Source organism: Misgurnus anguillicaudatus, chromosome 14, assembly GCF_027580225.2.
Source record: "Misgurnus anguillicaudatus chromosome 14, ASM2758022v2, whole genome shotgun sequence".
Taxonomy (NCBI): domain Eukaryota; kingdom Metazoa; phylum Chordata; class Actinopteri; order Cypriniformes; family Cobitidae; genus Misgurnus; species Misgurnus anguillicaudatus.
Genome location: NC_073350.2, coordinates 9,787,205 through 9,801,069, shown reverse-complemented (window position 1 = coordinate 9,801,069; position 13,865 = coordinate 9,787,205). Strand labels below are relative to the sequence as shown.

The window sequence follows — 13,865 nt, the reverse complement described above, 5'->3', positions numbered from 1 at the left end:
TAGGGACAAATTCATACGTTTTTCTAAGGATCTCTTAAGGGTTAAACAAAACTGTAAAATAAAACTCACAAGGAGGTTAAACGACATTATACAGCAGACTAAACACTGAACAGATAAAACAAAACTTTCCAATAAACTAGATACAAGACTTAACACTTCACACACAGACGCTTTACAAAACAAACTAGCACAGAACAACAAACACAGGGACAAATGGAGAGGGCAACAGTTGATAATCTTGAAACAATATAGTATGATTAATGAGGAGACGAGGGGACGAGGTCAAGAAGCACATGGTCAAAGTCAACAAACAACGACCATGTGCTACACGTAACATACGTGGGGCTGTCACGATCCTTTCAAAAAACTAGAACAAAACTATGACCATGAATGCCAGGATCATGACACAAATGGATGTGTTTGTGTGTTACAGTAAGTACTTGTACAAAGTATATTTACTGTATGTCCTAGCATTCAAGTGTCCCACTGTAATATACATAGCCTAAGTGCTCTGTCTACAAATCTTTTGAATAATTGATGTCATGGTTGTTCTAACATTTGACTGAACCATTCGACCAATTTGCACTTTATCCACTTTTTGCACTTTTATCTATTTGAGGCCTCTGCATAATAAATTGTTGTTAATTTTTTGATGTGTGCAGGTCCTCATATTATTTATTTATTAATACTTTTAAAATTAAACCTTAAATTAAAAGTAACACAATATCTCATAGAAATCATAAAAGTTTCATTCCACTGGTCCTGGAAATTCAATTTTCAATAGCTTTTAGCTGTTTGACTGATTCATCTAAGTAATCATTATATTTAGACTTTAAAGTTTATGTAATATTATAGAGTTTGCCTTTTAATAAGGATTTTATAAATATAAAATTTAGGAGAAAGGCAACCACTGATTCAGTAAAAAAATAATTTGAGATATAATGTTGTAGGCAGTCTGTTGTTATCGAAGAAATAAGCCCCGACAGTGTGATCAGGACCCAATATTGAGGTCCTGATCATACTTGTGTTGTGACTTGGAATGACTTGGAATGAAACAATGCAATGTACCCGAAACAAAATGAGACAAGAGTCTTTTTTCACTCTGCAAGGCTTATTTCTGTGAAATGAGCCCCTTCATTTTGTTTGGATACGTTGCATTGTTTCATTCCAAGTTTTTTAGTCATATTTCTCAAAAATATGATTGTCATCTGCAAGCAAACATTTTCTTTCTCTGTTAAATAAAATTCCTTGAAGTAAGGGAGCTACAGTGTTTTGACACCTTTAAAAAGGGGCTTTTCAAAAAAATTAAATAGAAGCATTAAAGGGACAATAAGTATGATTTTCTCCCATCTAGTAGTGAAATTGTATTTTGCATTCAAACGAATATTGCTCTCTAGCGCCTCCCTTTTCGAAATGCGTGTTGCAACTACGGTAGCCGTTATATACTCACTGATCTCAGCTGGTTCACGTGTTCTGAATGAAAATGCGTTGTGGAAACATGTTGGCAGACTAGTTGTTTTTGTCCCTCTTTGCTATTATAGTTTATCAGTATGGCGGAATGACATGAAAGTCTCCTTGGACACCCGTTCAATATAAGTAAAGAGAAGAAATTCTTAAGCTTTGTTTATGCTCGCACACAAAGAAGAGGATAGAAGTCGTCCGCTGGAACAACAACCCTGCTGCTTTTAACATCAGAGTTTAATATATAAATATGAGAACATAAATAAAACAACAATCTTTTATATATGTCTTTATTAAACATTATCATTTCATTTAAGTTTTTACTAAACAAACAGTACAGACATCTTAAAGCAACACTATGTAGTTTCCATGTAAAAATGACTTACAGCTCCCCCATGTGGTTGAAAAGCGCAACAGTGCCTGGTATCAGACACTCTTCTGCTGGCAGGGGGAGGGGCGGGGCTGTGTTTCCTACCCGCCACCGCCACTTTCAGAGTGTGCTTGTAGCAGCTAGGAGGCTGCTCAGGTTGCAGCAACAGTACAATTTGTCCAGTTAGAAGTTGTTCTATCACTGAAACAATTTTAGAGACATTATTTCAGTGCTTCTCAATTATTTTCTGTCACGACACCCCCCCCCCCCCCAGGAAGAAGTAAACATTTCGCGCCCCCCAACTCTCCGCCGCGACTGTAAATAGTATACTTTGTCTATAAAATGACACATCTGCAAAACATTGTATCTTTATTAACATTAAAGAAAACACAAAAATGGAAATATCGATCAACTTACAACAAAGAATATTAACATTGTTTTTTAGTCTTTAACAAAAAAGACTTAAAATGTATCAATTTGCCTGAAAAAAAAAACAATCCTTATTTAAAGTATAATATTTTTGACCACTTGATACTGAAAAATGTAATTAAATATAATCAATAAATAATAATAAAAACTCAAGCGGCTTTTCAGCGTGATTGGGGTGTAATGTCTTTAAGTGACAGTGCAAAAAAAATCACTTACTGAAAAAGTATTTTCCCCGGGGTCTCGCGCGCCCCCCCCTGGTGTCGCTTCGAGCCCCCCCTGGGGGTCCCGCCCCACTATTTGAGAAGCACTGCATTATTTAAAGGTAAAAAAACTACATAGTGTTGCTTTAAGGTTTGTGTTTTGTTCCTCGTCCAGTGGTTCATTCAAGGCAAATGTGGGACAAACATTCTGAATCATGTAAAAGAATTCGTGTTTTAAACTGCAAAGTTTCCATACTTTACTTCCAGAGTGTCAGATAAATATATGCATTGTTTTGCTTGGATTGATCAAAGAGATACGTCACAGGCTTGCCTGCTCGGACAGAATCGCCTCGAGTTCGGTCATTTTCGGATGCAGAGCCATGCGCACGGTTACAAGAAATGCCGTGCACACCTCCACGTGAAATGGGGTCTCAGGCACCCAACGCGCACGACCGCCCACTCCGCGTTGACGTCATTTTTGCTGCGCACACCAATGCGCCCCTGCGGACGCGGCGAATATAAACATAGCTTTAGCTTACAAAGAAAAATCAGATCATTGGCAGAGGTCATTTGACACCAATGAGGACATATTTCTGAATAAAAACATTGATTTTGATTAATTAAACACTTAAAATCATACTTAATGTCCCTTTAAAATCACTGTACATTGTACAAATAGCTATGTTAAAGGGACATTCCACTTTTTTTTGAAAATATGCTCATTTTCCAGCTCCCCTAGAGTTAAACATTTGATTCTTACCGTTTTGAAATCCATTCAGCTGATCTCCGGCTAGACCGACAGAAAATTAAAAGTTGCGATTTTCTAGCCAGATATTGGCTAGGAACTATACTCTCAAACTGGCGTAGTAATCAGTGACTTTGCTGAAGTAACATCTGCAGCAGGCGTAGTGATATTATGCACTGCCCGAAAATAGGCTGTTTCTCAATTTCAAGAATATCTGCCTAGAAAATCACAGCTTTTAATTTCCGTTGGTCTTTCTTTGTACACGATGTAACAGAAGAGTTACGTTTTAAATAGAAAACATATTGAAACTCTCTGGTTATTTTTAGCATGATGCTAATGGTCTAATCAGATTCAATGGATTATGCTATATGCTAAAAGTGGTAGCGCCAGACCTGGGGATCAGATGAATGGATTACAAAACGGTAAAAATCAAATGTTTAACTCTAGGGGAGCTGGAAAATTAGCATATTTTCAAAAAAGTGGAATGTCCCTTTAAAATTTATATCAAAGACAATAATCATTTATTTTTATCAATAAAAACAAGAAAATGTGTAAAAGATGACTGGTCGGTCAAATGTTGAATCGAATGCTTGTAACAACAACCAATAAATAAAATGGAACTATAATTGTGAAGTAAAAGGTTTAAAACTAGATGTTATTTTTTATAACATGTTTAATAAAAGCTTACAGCCTGAGAGATTGTTTTAGAATTTTTGTAAAAAAATCCGGATTTAAAAATATATATTTCCTTTGAGTTTATCCTTTTTAAAAAAAAAATTACTGTAGCCTACGCCTTCACCAAGCATATCCTGCTTTAACTTTATTTTTAGATATTTGATCTAGTTTCTGATTAAAACCATAGACTGTAAAAAATAGATTAAAACTTACAGTATCTGCATCCTTGAAATCGACTGAAACCCATGACGTCAGACACAGCGAGATACACGTGTCAGCTGACCTGTGTCATGTGATCAAACATCTCACAAAAGGAAGTTCAAATTAGTTTCCTCTTTTAAAAGACGTTAGTTTCTTCATCGTTGTTTTATATGTACAGATTTTACATTTTTGGGGTCGCAGATCTGTCGTTTGTTTACGTTGACTTTCAACAGTCGTCGAGTGGAGCGAGCGTTGCGCTTTCCTTATGACAGCTGTTAACTCATGCATGACATTAACACAGTAAACCTAATGCTATTTATTTATAACGTTATTTAAGATGAAAGAGCGAGTTTTGCTGTTTTTCCTAACGCTATCTGTGAGTGTGTACACTGCATCTGCGGGTAAGTACATTGTTTTTTAATATGAAAATAAAAATAAAGAATTCAAGTCACTTTTATTTATAGACTATAGCTATTTATACAAAATAGTTTACTTCAAAGCAGCTTTACAGTAAAGCTCATTCATTTTAAAAGTGCTTTTAAGCGAATCACATTACTTTAGTTTTAGTTTTGTATGTTTTGTAGATGAGCAATGAATGTTAGTATTGCCTTTAAAATCTTTGCGGATGCAGAAGTGTCCATTACAGCTCCAGCAATAGTTGATCTACAGCAACAATCCTCACAAAACATCACCATTACGTTAAGGTATAAGATATATGTATATTTAATGAATTAAGTGTACATGACACTTGCTAATATAGTCATGATGAATCATTTTTACACATTTGTTTTTTTCACAGTTCGCAGTTGAACACATCAGTAACACTTTATTTTAACATCACATATACATCCAAAAATGTCTCCTTAATAATTCAGCTACCAGATGAGGTATGTACACTTACTATAACACAACACTAGATACCAATAAACATATAACAGAAACATCTAATCAACTATTGAGTGTTTCAAAGAGTTTGGTTGTTATAGATACTCCCAAATAAAAAGTACCTTTAATGCATGGATGCACACGGATGTAATGTCAAGCTTAGTATCAAAATTCGATTTCTATCTCTGCAGTCCTTTGGTGATCACTATCTCCACCCAACACATTCCTGTCTAATCTACACTATCCTGTCTAAATAAAGAAACAAAAAGTCCCAAAAAACAAAACTTTAAAAAAAGTATCTTATATAGACGGTTTCAGCAGTAACAACATAAACAAGCGGCTTTCGTGGAAAACACCTAACTTTTGGTAAAATCCGCTAAGAATAAATAACATCAAAGTCCTTTTTAAAGTAGTTTATTTATATAACAAGCAAAATAAACAATGTGTATATTACCTAGCAAACCAAAACATTTGTTATTTTCGACGAGGTATTTGTTCAAGAGTTCAGTTTAGCAACTAGCCAGACCTTTAAACAAACAGAAACCGGAAGTAAAGTTCTGACCAGACGCGTAATCGCGTCACTGCACGTGCGTCCGATAAAACCGTCTATAGCTGAAAATCATGATTTCCTGTGGTCTGAATTAGTTGGTATTTTCTAACCTACAAAAACACATTCCAGCAACTTCTAGCTTATTCCCTAACCTTTACTTGCAATATAAATTTCTAGATATTTAAAAAAGTTAAAGGCGCTCTAAGCGAATCTGTGCGACGTCACTTTTTGTTGATGTTTGAACTGTTTTCAAACAAACGGAGCGTAGCTAACTCCTCCCTCTCCCTTCCGTGCTTTCATGAATGCGCCCAACCCCCACCCTCAAATCCTTCTTGTCGTTTATTGGCTGGAACGCTTTGTTTTGTTTCGTGGCGCTAGATTTGGCCACTGTGTAGTTATTGCCGTTTGTGGAATTTGTGGGCTCTCTACAGCGATCACATTTTTTACAGTGTGATCAGCGGTCAGGTAGCAAGCAGATAGTGAGGAGATGTAACAAAAAAATGTTTATGGTCTAAAACACGTGAATTCGCTTAGAGCACCTTTAATTTTAGTTAATTTACCGACTGACAACCGCAGCTTGTTAAACCAAACATTAACAATAATAACAATACAAACATTTAATTTAATTTGAACATGCAAACAGATCAACAACAGTAGGGCTCCAGACTAACTTTTTTCATTAGGAGCACAGTGGCCCCAACTGAAAATTTTAGGGCCACAACCAGAAAATTTAGGGGCACACACTGTAAATCAACATGCTAACCAAATATTCAAATTTCTACTAATTTCCACTGTATTACTAATAAATACTTTGATGATAGATGCAGAAAGTACAATGTGCTGTTTCAAATTCCGTGTCGCATTACAAAGAAAGGTAAAATTCACTGGTCGCACATGTGCGACTGGATGTAAAATTCAGTGGCACACTCTCAAATTTTGGTGGCAAAAAAGTCTGGAGCCCTGAACAGAACCAGGATTCATACATTATCAAATTTTCACGCAACATTACATTATCAAAAAGCACACGATCAGTCCAGAGTATTAATACCCAAAGAGGGCAGATTGTCTCTTTTTCATCTACCACAGTGGCCATTTCTTATGCAGGGCACATTTAAAAAAAAAGTTTTTCTTTCTTTGTTTGTGCAAAAAGAGAGATGTTTATGGTCAGGGTCTAGGACAGAGGCAATCAGTGAAGATCTGTCCGGACGCACGCAAGACGGACGCGTAATTTTACGCACATATCCGTACAGCTTCAAAACCATAGTCAAGCATGGATATATATTCAGTACAATTACAAATGATTTCTCATAAAAAAATATTACTTTACCAGACCGTTAGGGCAGCAATCTGCCCCATTTACAGGCCATTCACGAATTAAGGATAGAAAAGTGGCAAAATGTCTGTAGGCACGTGTCTATACACACAATTTTTTTGTTTGTTTTAACTGATAATATTAATCAGTCATAAATTCTTATATTTTTCAACATTAAGATCCCTAATCCAAAGCATCCATAATCTTAGTTTGTGTCAAATAGCAATCAATCTCTGTTACCTCTAATGGTTTCTAATGTAGCCTACAGGCATCATCTTGTTTTTTTTTTGGTCATGAATGATTATAGAGCTTAAATGAATGTTTTAGAGATTAATCGCTCATTTGAATGTGATGAATAGTCTCCTTGTCAATGTAAGCAAGGGTAAGCAGCTACATTTGTCTTTCTCATCTTCCCCAGATTCTTGTGCCTGCAGGAAACACATCTGTAACTTTTGAAGTGCAGGCGAAGGGGGTCGGGCAGGTGTCAACTTACCTTTTTAGCAATGACACTCGTGTTAAAAGGTGCGTTTTGTACTAACTCATCAATCTTGTCCTATAGCTTTATTTTATTTATAGCAAGAAGATACAGCAGTGGTTTCAGATTGTGTATGGTGTGGTTAACATGGTTCATGGTTCATGCATCAGGATTTTGCAAAACAAGTTCTGTTGATGTTATTTCCCAATAAACTGTAAGTCTCAGATGTGTGTTAACCGACAAGATGTATTCAGTGTTCTTAAAATAACAGCTAGAGGGGCCGGCACCTGTCACCCGCTGAATGAAGCACATCTTTCTTGTCAAAATCCTAATACTTTATAATAACATGTCTTTTTTTTTACATGTAGATCAGGGATTTTCAACGTTTGTTAAAAATATTTTTGTGTTCCAAAATGTACGTCACCCCACCAAAGTAACAGAACACAAGCTTTAGGATCTCACAGGTGGCGAAATACACTACAAGAAATTTACTACATCAGTTTCATTATTGTTGTCTCTGCTGCGCCTGTTTTGCATTTCTTAACACTTGCATCAATAAACACTGTGCCAGGTTTAAAGCAGGTCAGATTTTAAGAACTAGAGTCCAACATTAAGTCCCATTTTGCCATTAAAATCATATGTAAAATTTTAGCCCCAGAAGAAGCTGCATATTTCATACATAGCCTACGGCTATAAAACGTATGCTAAAAAAATCCAGTTCCTGGAAACCATTTGTGAGCCCAAGGGTATATTTACATTAAAATTTATGCATTTGGCAGTCGCTTTTATCCAACCCAGCCTTAAGTACATAAATTTTTTCGTTATGTGTCTTCCCATGGCGTTTTGCAATAGTCTACCACTGAGCTATACATGATGTTTGGTATTTTAGCATTTAACACAAAATCTTTTTCTTAACACAAAATCTTTTTCTTTTAGCTTTGAAACTCGAATCAGATTCTTGATTGTGAGGAGCACAGTACTCTTCATCATTAACCAGGTTATTGGCTGGATTTACTTTCTGGCCTGGTCTGTGTCATTTTACCCACAAGCATATGAGAACTGGAGGCGACGCAGTGTGAGGCGTTTTCTCTTTGAGACTTAAGAATAAATAAACAAATAAAAATGATTAAAGAAATAACACACTTTTTTTCCCGCACAGTGTGGTGGGGCTCAATTTTGATTTCATCGTTCTCAACCTAACCGGATTCATTGCCTACAGCGTATTCAATGTTGGCTTGTTCTGGGTGCCATATATACAGGTGAGAGTTGACGTAATGTTACATTAATTTGTCTTAGATCTGTCGACCTGCTGTATTGCAATATTGTGTACTTACAGTTTAGTATGTGACACTGGTAAAGTTTTTGTTTAGTTTTATATGCATAGACTGTAAAAAAAATATGGGCGTAGTGTTAGTGACATCACCCATAGGTTTGTGGAGAGCTTTTGGGAAGCCAATAGTTGGCTGGGCCTGCCGTTGGCATCTTGGCAGCATGTCACCATCAGTGGCGGCCGGTGACTTCTATTTCGAGGGCGCATGATGTGAAGCTTGTCACAACATGTATGTAGCCCGTCAAGTGTTTGTTTCATCATTTCAAAATATGTGTTCAACGCATCATGTGAACCATGTGCATCACGTGTCTTGTCAAAATAAGTGCCTGCTGCAGACGCGTCTAAAGGGTTTATGATAAAAGAGATGCTCGCGTTTGCCAGAGTCTCGCATAATCTCATGCGTTATCAGAGTTTACTGTTAACTCATTCACCGCCATTGACTAGTTATCTCGTCATTTATGAGTTCATATTTAGCTAATAAATATGCCTTTCTGGACGAATTTCAAAGTGAAAGTGTAATACCGCTTTTATCCACCAGATGGCACCAAACCGAATTGATCAAAAATGGAAGTTTAAAAGATGTAATGATTTATTTTAACTGCCTTTATTTTTTATAGTCATTCTGAGTCTGATCTCTGACATAAATTTCTTTACAAAAACGCAATTTTTTAGGCTTTTTGTTCAAAATGTTGTATTTTTGAAGAGAAATATCCATATATCAGTGGTTAAATTAAGTAGAAAAAGTAAATATATAATGAAACGTTTTTTCCCCATTTTGTTTGTTTGTTTGTTTGTTTGAAAGCAGAGGGTGTGTTCTTTAATTTGATATAATTTGTATGTTTATATATTTATAGAAAATAATTTTTCCTGCAAGGAATTTTGTGAAAATTTTGTTAAAATCACAAAAATGCAGATGGGCAACTTTTCTCAAAAGGCTGGCGGTGAATGAGTTAAGTGAGTATTTTGTGAACGTGAGCGTCTCTTTTATCACAAACGGTTTTGGCGCGTGTGCAGCGGGCACTTGTTTTGACGGGACACGTGGTGCACATGGTTGGCATGGCGCAACAAACACACATTTTGAAAACATGAGCAACACACATGACACCCTGAACACATATTCTGAATTTGCGCCCCTCGGATGAGCAATCACTAGCCGCCACTGGTCACCATGCATCACTCGATAACCGAAAATGGCAAAAAGGTGGGACGCGGGTAGAGCTGAGGTGCCTGGCTGCTGTAACCATGCCCACCTAGCTCGACAGTAGTGACAGCAGTCGCAGTTCACCTCTCACTCAAGTGGCCACGCCCTTAATTATGCAGAACTTTAAGGTTTGATTTAATTTCAATGGATGGGTTATAAAAAAGAATTCACCCCCTTCACAGTTGTCACGAAGGGTAAAATTAGTTATATAGATTAGCCTGGTACATTTTTGTACATATTTATATCTGCGGTAAAGTTAGGCATTTTAACATACTGTAGGGGTATATGGGGATTGATTCTCTTTTGGAGCCAGTCTCTAGCGACCAGTTGATGAATTGCACTTCTGTGTTGGCTTCACGGATAGTCACCCATTGCTTAAATGTTAATGGCACACACAGTGTCCTTAAAAACGAATTATATGTTTATTAAATATCTTTCTAGGCAAAGAGACGAGTTAAACATTTATATGTTAAAATCTCTTAGTCTCTGTGTCTGTTGGTTTACTAACCTAACATGTATTAGTTTACAGAAATGAACACTTGTGTACTTCCATGGGTAACATTATTTCAACTGCGTATTTTACTCGTATTACTTATTACAGGCCAAAACGACCTGTTTTTAGCAGAGCTCCTGAAAGAAGAGCTGTAAAAAATTTTGAGCTTGTTTTTGGCACGTAAACTGCAAATATATATTCTTAAGGACATCAAAACCTAAAATATAACCCTAAAAAGCCTTGAAATATGTGACCTTTAAACTTAATAAACTATGGCCATATGTTCACTAGAGAGTTGAGGCCATTGCTTCACCTCAGAAGACATTTAATAAATGTATGGATTAGTTTTTGATGAATGGGCGCATTTCTGGAGCTTTAAAAATTGAACACTATCCAATGCAATTATAAATGTGTAAAGACCCAGGATATAATTTCATAAAACTTACAATGGGTTTGGTTGAAAGGAGAAAGTTATATACACCTACACTGTAAAAATTCCTTGTTGCACTAACATTTTTAGCTTTAATCAATGTGAAATTACAATCATTTTAACGTTCTTGATTAGTGAGGAGTTGCTATAAAACTTAAGTTAATTTAACTGCATTTTTTTATAATTTATAGCAACTCCTTACTAATCAAGAAAGTAAATGAATTGTAAATTCAAGTTAGTTAAACAATTGCAACAAGGATTTTTTACAGTGTAGAATAGCATGAGTGTAAATAAAATATGGTCTAATATTCATTTTGGGATTAACTTTTTCATTAATTTATTCATTTATTCTCCATTTTATTATCCAAGTGTCCAATAACAAAGAGAGTTACCCTGATAAAATTAGTAGTAGTATTATTAGCTGGTCATGTATGATCTCAACTTGTCGACCCTCATATGGTAACCTATCCCATGTAGAATAAAACTGGGCTAATAATAAAAAATAACTTTATATTATTTTTAAACATATGGTACAGTAGTAAACCTTTTTAGCAAAGAAAACCGTAACAGATTTTCAGGACTAAACCTTTCATAAACTAACTTGGTTCTCATAAGCATAATATTGGAAAAGTGCTGAATTAATGCATAAATATCACACTATTATACAGGAGGAGTTCCTGAAGAAAGATCCAAACGGAGTCATTCCTGTCGACGCCAACGATGTGTTCTTCAGCCTTCATGCTGTAGTTCTTACTCTCGTCTACATCTGCCAGTGTGTCGTCTATGAGGTGAGTATTAACGTTTCACCTTTTAAGGTTCCTTAAAGCTTATTCTCATATTCCTTTCTGCTTTTTGATGTGTAGAGAGGTGGCCAAAAAGTTTCCAAAGTAGCCATTGGGTTATTGGTGATTGCCTGGACCTTTGCGTTCGTCTCCCTCTTTGTTGCTGTGGCACAGAAGATCACCTGGCTGGAGTATCTGTACTACTTCTCTTATATTAAACTGGGTGTTACACTTGTCAAATACATTCCACAGGTACTGAACTCACATTACAATAGCATTCATTTACATTGAAGTTTCAGTGAATAATAATGGCAACTGGGACTTTTTCATCAAGCTTTGAACCTAAACTATTAAGTTATACTAATGTGGTCTTAGTTTTAAAAGGTGTTACATTTATAGTATTGAATGTTCCTACATTTTAATGAATAAAATGTATTTATTGAAAACATTTGTACCAGAGCAGTAGCCCTATGTTTTCAAAGACATCCTGTACAATATAAATAACACTGATTTCACACTTCCTGTATTAAGAATAGAAATATATGACTTCTCCAAACACTTTTAAACATATGGCCTGTGAAAGTACGTTGAGCAAGAGTTTCCAACGAGTATGTTTGTGATCATCTGTTATTGATTTTTTTAGGCTTATATGAACTACCGCAGAAAGAGCACTGAGGGATGGAGCATTGGAGGTATTTTGCTGGACTCCACAGGGGGCAGCTGTAGTTTAATCCAGATGTTTCTTGAGGCCTTCAACAACGGTAAGACCACACAAACAACTCTTATAGTTAACAAACTCACTTTCAATATATACCTAAATGATTTTTTTTAGACCAAAGGCTGGATTACACTAAGCTACTTCTGCACCATTTTGCAGTCAGGGCAAGTCAGATCTAGTTAAGCATTCAAAGATGATTGATTTCACAGGTACAGATTCAATTACAGGTTTGTTCAATATTTTCAACTGAGTGACATCTCGGCATATAATGCTCCACGGTTGAGATCTAAAGTCATACACCAAACAACTGTGATTTATTGACAGTTGTGTAATGTGTGATTCTCAATAGATGACGTCCAGTTTTTAGGTGAAGTCTGAGTGTTATCCAGCCTCAGTTCAGTAGTATATATATATTAGTATTTCCTCTATTAATCTGTTTATGTATTTTCTTCACAGACAAATGGAAGTTTATATTTGGGGATCCCACAAAGTTTGGACTGGGCATATTCTCCATCTTTTTTGATATTATTTTTATAATACAGCATTATTGTCTGTATAGGAACAGAGATCAAGCGTATCATGACTTGGATAATCAGAAATAGATTATCAGCACCTCACTAGCCTTAAATCATGTTTTTTTTTGTATATACTTTTAATAATGTTTAATAAATCTTAAAGTGTGAACTATTTACTGTATAAAAGGGAATTATGAACACTTACACTAAAGCTAACAATAGCTTGACCAAAGCCTTTGCATTTTGAATAGCAAGAAAACACATTTAATTTTATATTAGTCTATAGATTTGTAAATTTGTATTATGGATTTCATAATTTAATACTGTCTTTAGTAAACAATTAGCGCTTGTATTTCAATGAATTAAATAAAGTGTTTAATAAAACACTACAGGGTAAAATTGTATGTGTGAATTTATTGCCTAACATCTGGTTGATGCAAAATAAACTACGAGATGAATCCTCCGTACTGCATATTTGACATTAGGGCATTTAATTTTTTTATTATATTTGGGTCAATGACCTGACGTTTATTATTTTGTGTTCATATGGTTCAATTAAAAGGGTTTAAATTTCAAAATAAATTTGCAGATTAATTGCACACTTTCAGTCTAAAATTTCTGGTTTTATTTCATTTTGAAAAAATATTTGGGGATTAATTGCAAAAATGTCGCTGTGGTGTAACCGGTCTGTGTCAATTGGTGTAACTAGTATTTTTTTAATGAAAATATAATCATAAAAAATGTGAAATAAAAAATAATCATCTAGTTTAGTGTAATATGATTATTTTGCATACATTTTTACATCATTTGTCAAAGATTATTTAGAAAATGTCAGGACAAATATTACAAAAACACATTAAAATTTACATTTAGAAATAACTAATAAAATGATATTTAAAAATGTTTTCTTAATGATTACGCTTACATGCCATCTAGGTGGATAAAATATTTAATATTTCTCATTCTTTGGCACAATTGGCGGTTGACATTTTCAGATTCATTCAGTCTTAACTTTCATAAAAATGGTTCAAATAAATTTTTTTATTGCATAAAATCAACATAAATAAACTATGTGCATTGAAATAAACCTGAT

The 13,865-nt window shown here is 35.1% G+C and overlaps 1 protein-coding gene across 1 annotated transcript; it reads left to right on the top strand.

The window, feature by feature from the left end:
* The first annotated feature begins 4,152 nt into the window (after positions 1 to 4,152).
* Positions 4,153 to 13,161, top strand: ctns (cystinosin, lysosomal cystine transporter). The gene is made up of 10 exons (XM_073875839.1): positions 4,153 to 4,482; positions 4,707 to 4,785; positions 4,881 to 4,968; positions 7,247 to 7,350; positions 8,240 to 8,381; positions 8,467 to 8,562; positions 11,426 to 11,545; positions 11,621 to 11,791; positions 12,183 to 12,300; positions 12,714 to 13,161. The coding sequence occupies exons 1-10, from the start codon at positions 4,419 to 4,421 to the stop codon at positions 12,857 to 12,859; spliced, it is 1,128 nt and encodes a 375-aa protein (XP_073731940.1). The 5' UTR covers positions 4,153 to 4,418; the 3' UTR covers positions 12,860 to 13,161.
* Positions 13,162 to 13,865: the final 704 nt, after the last annotated feature.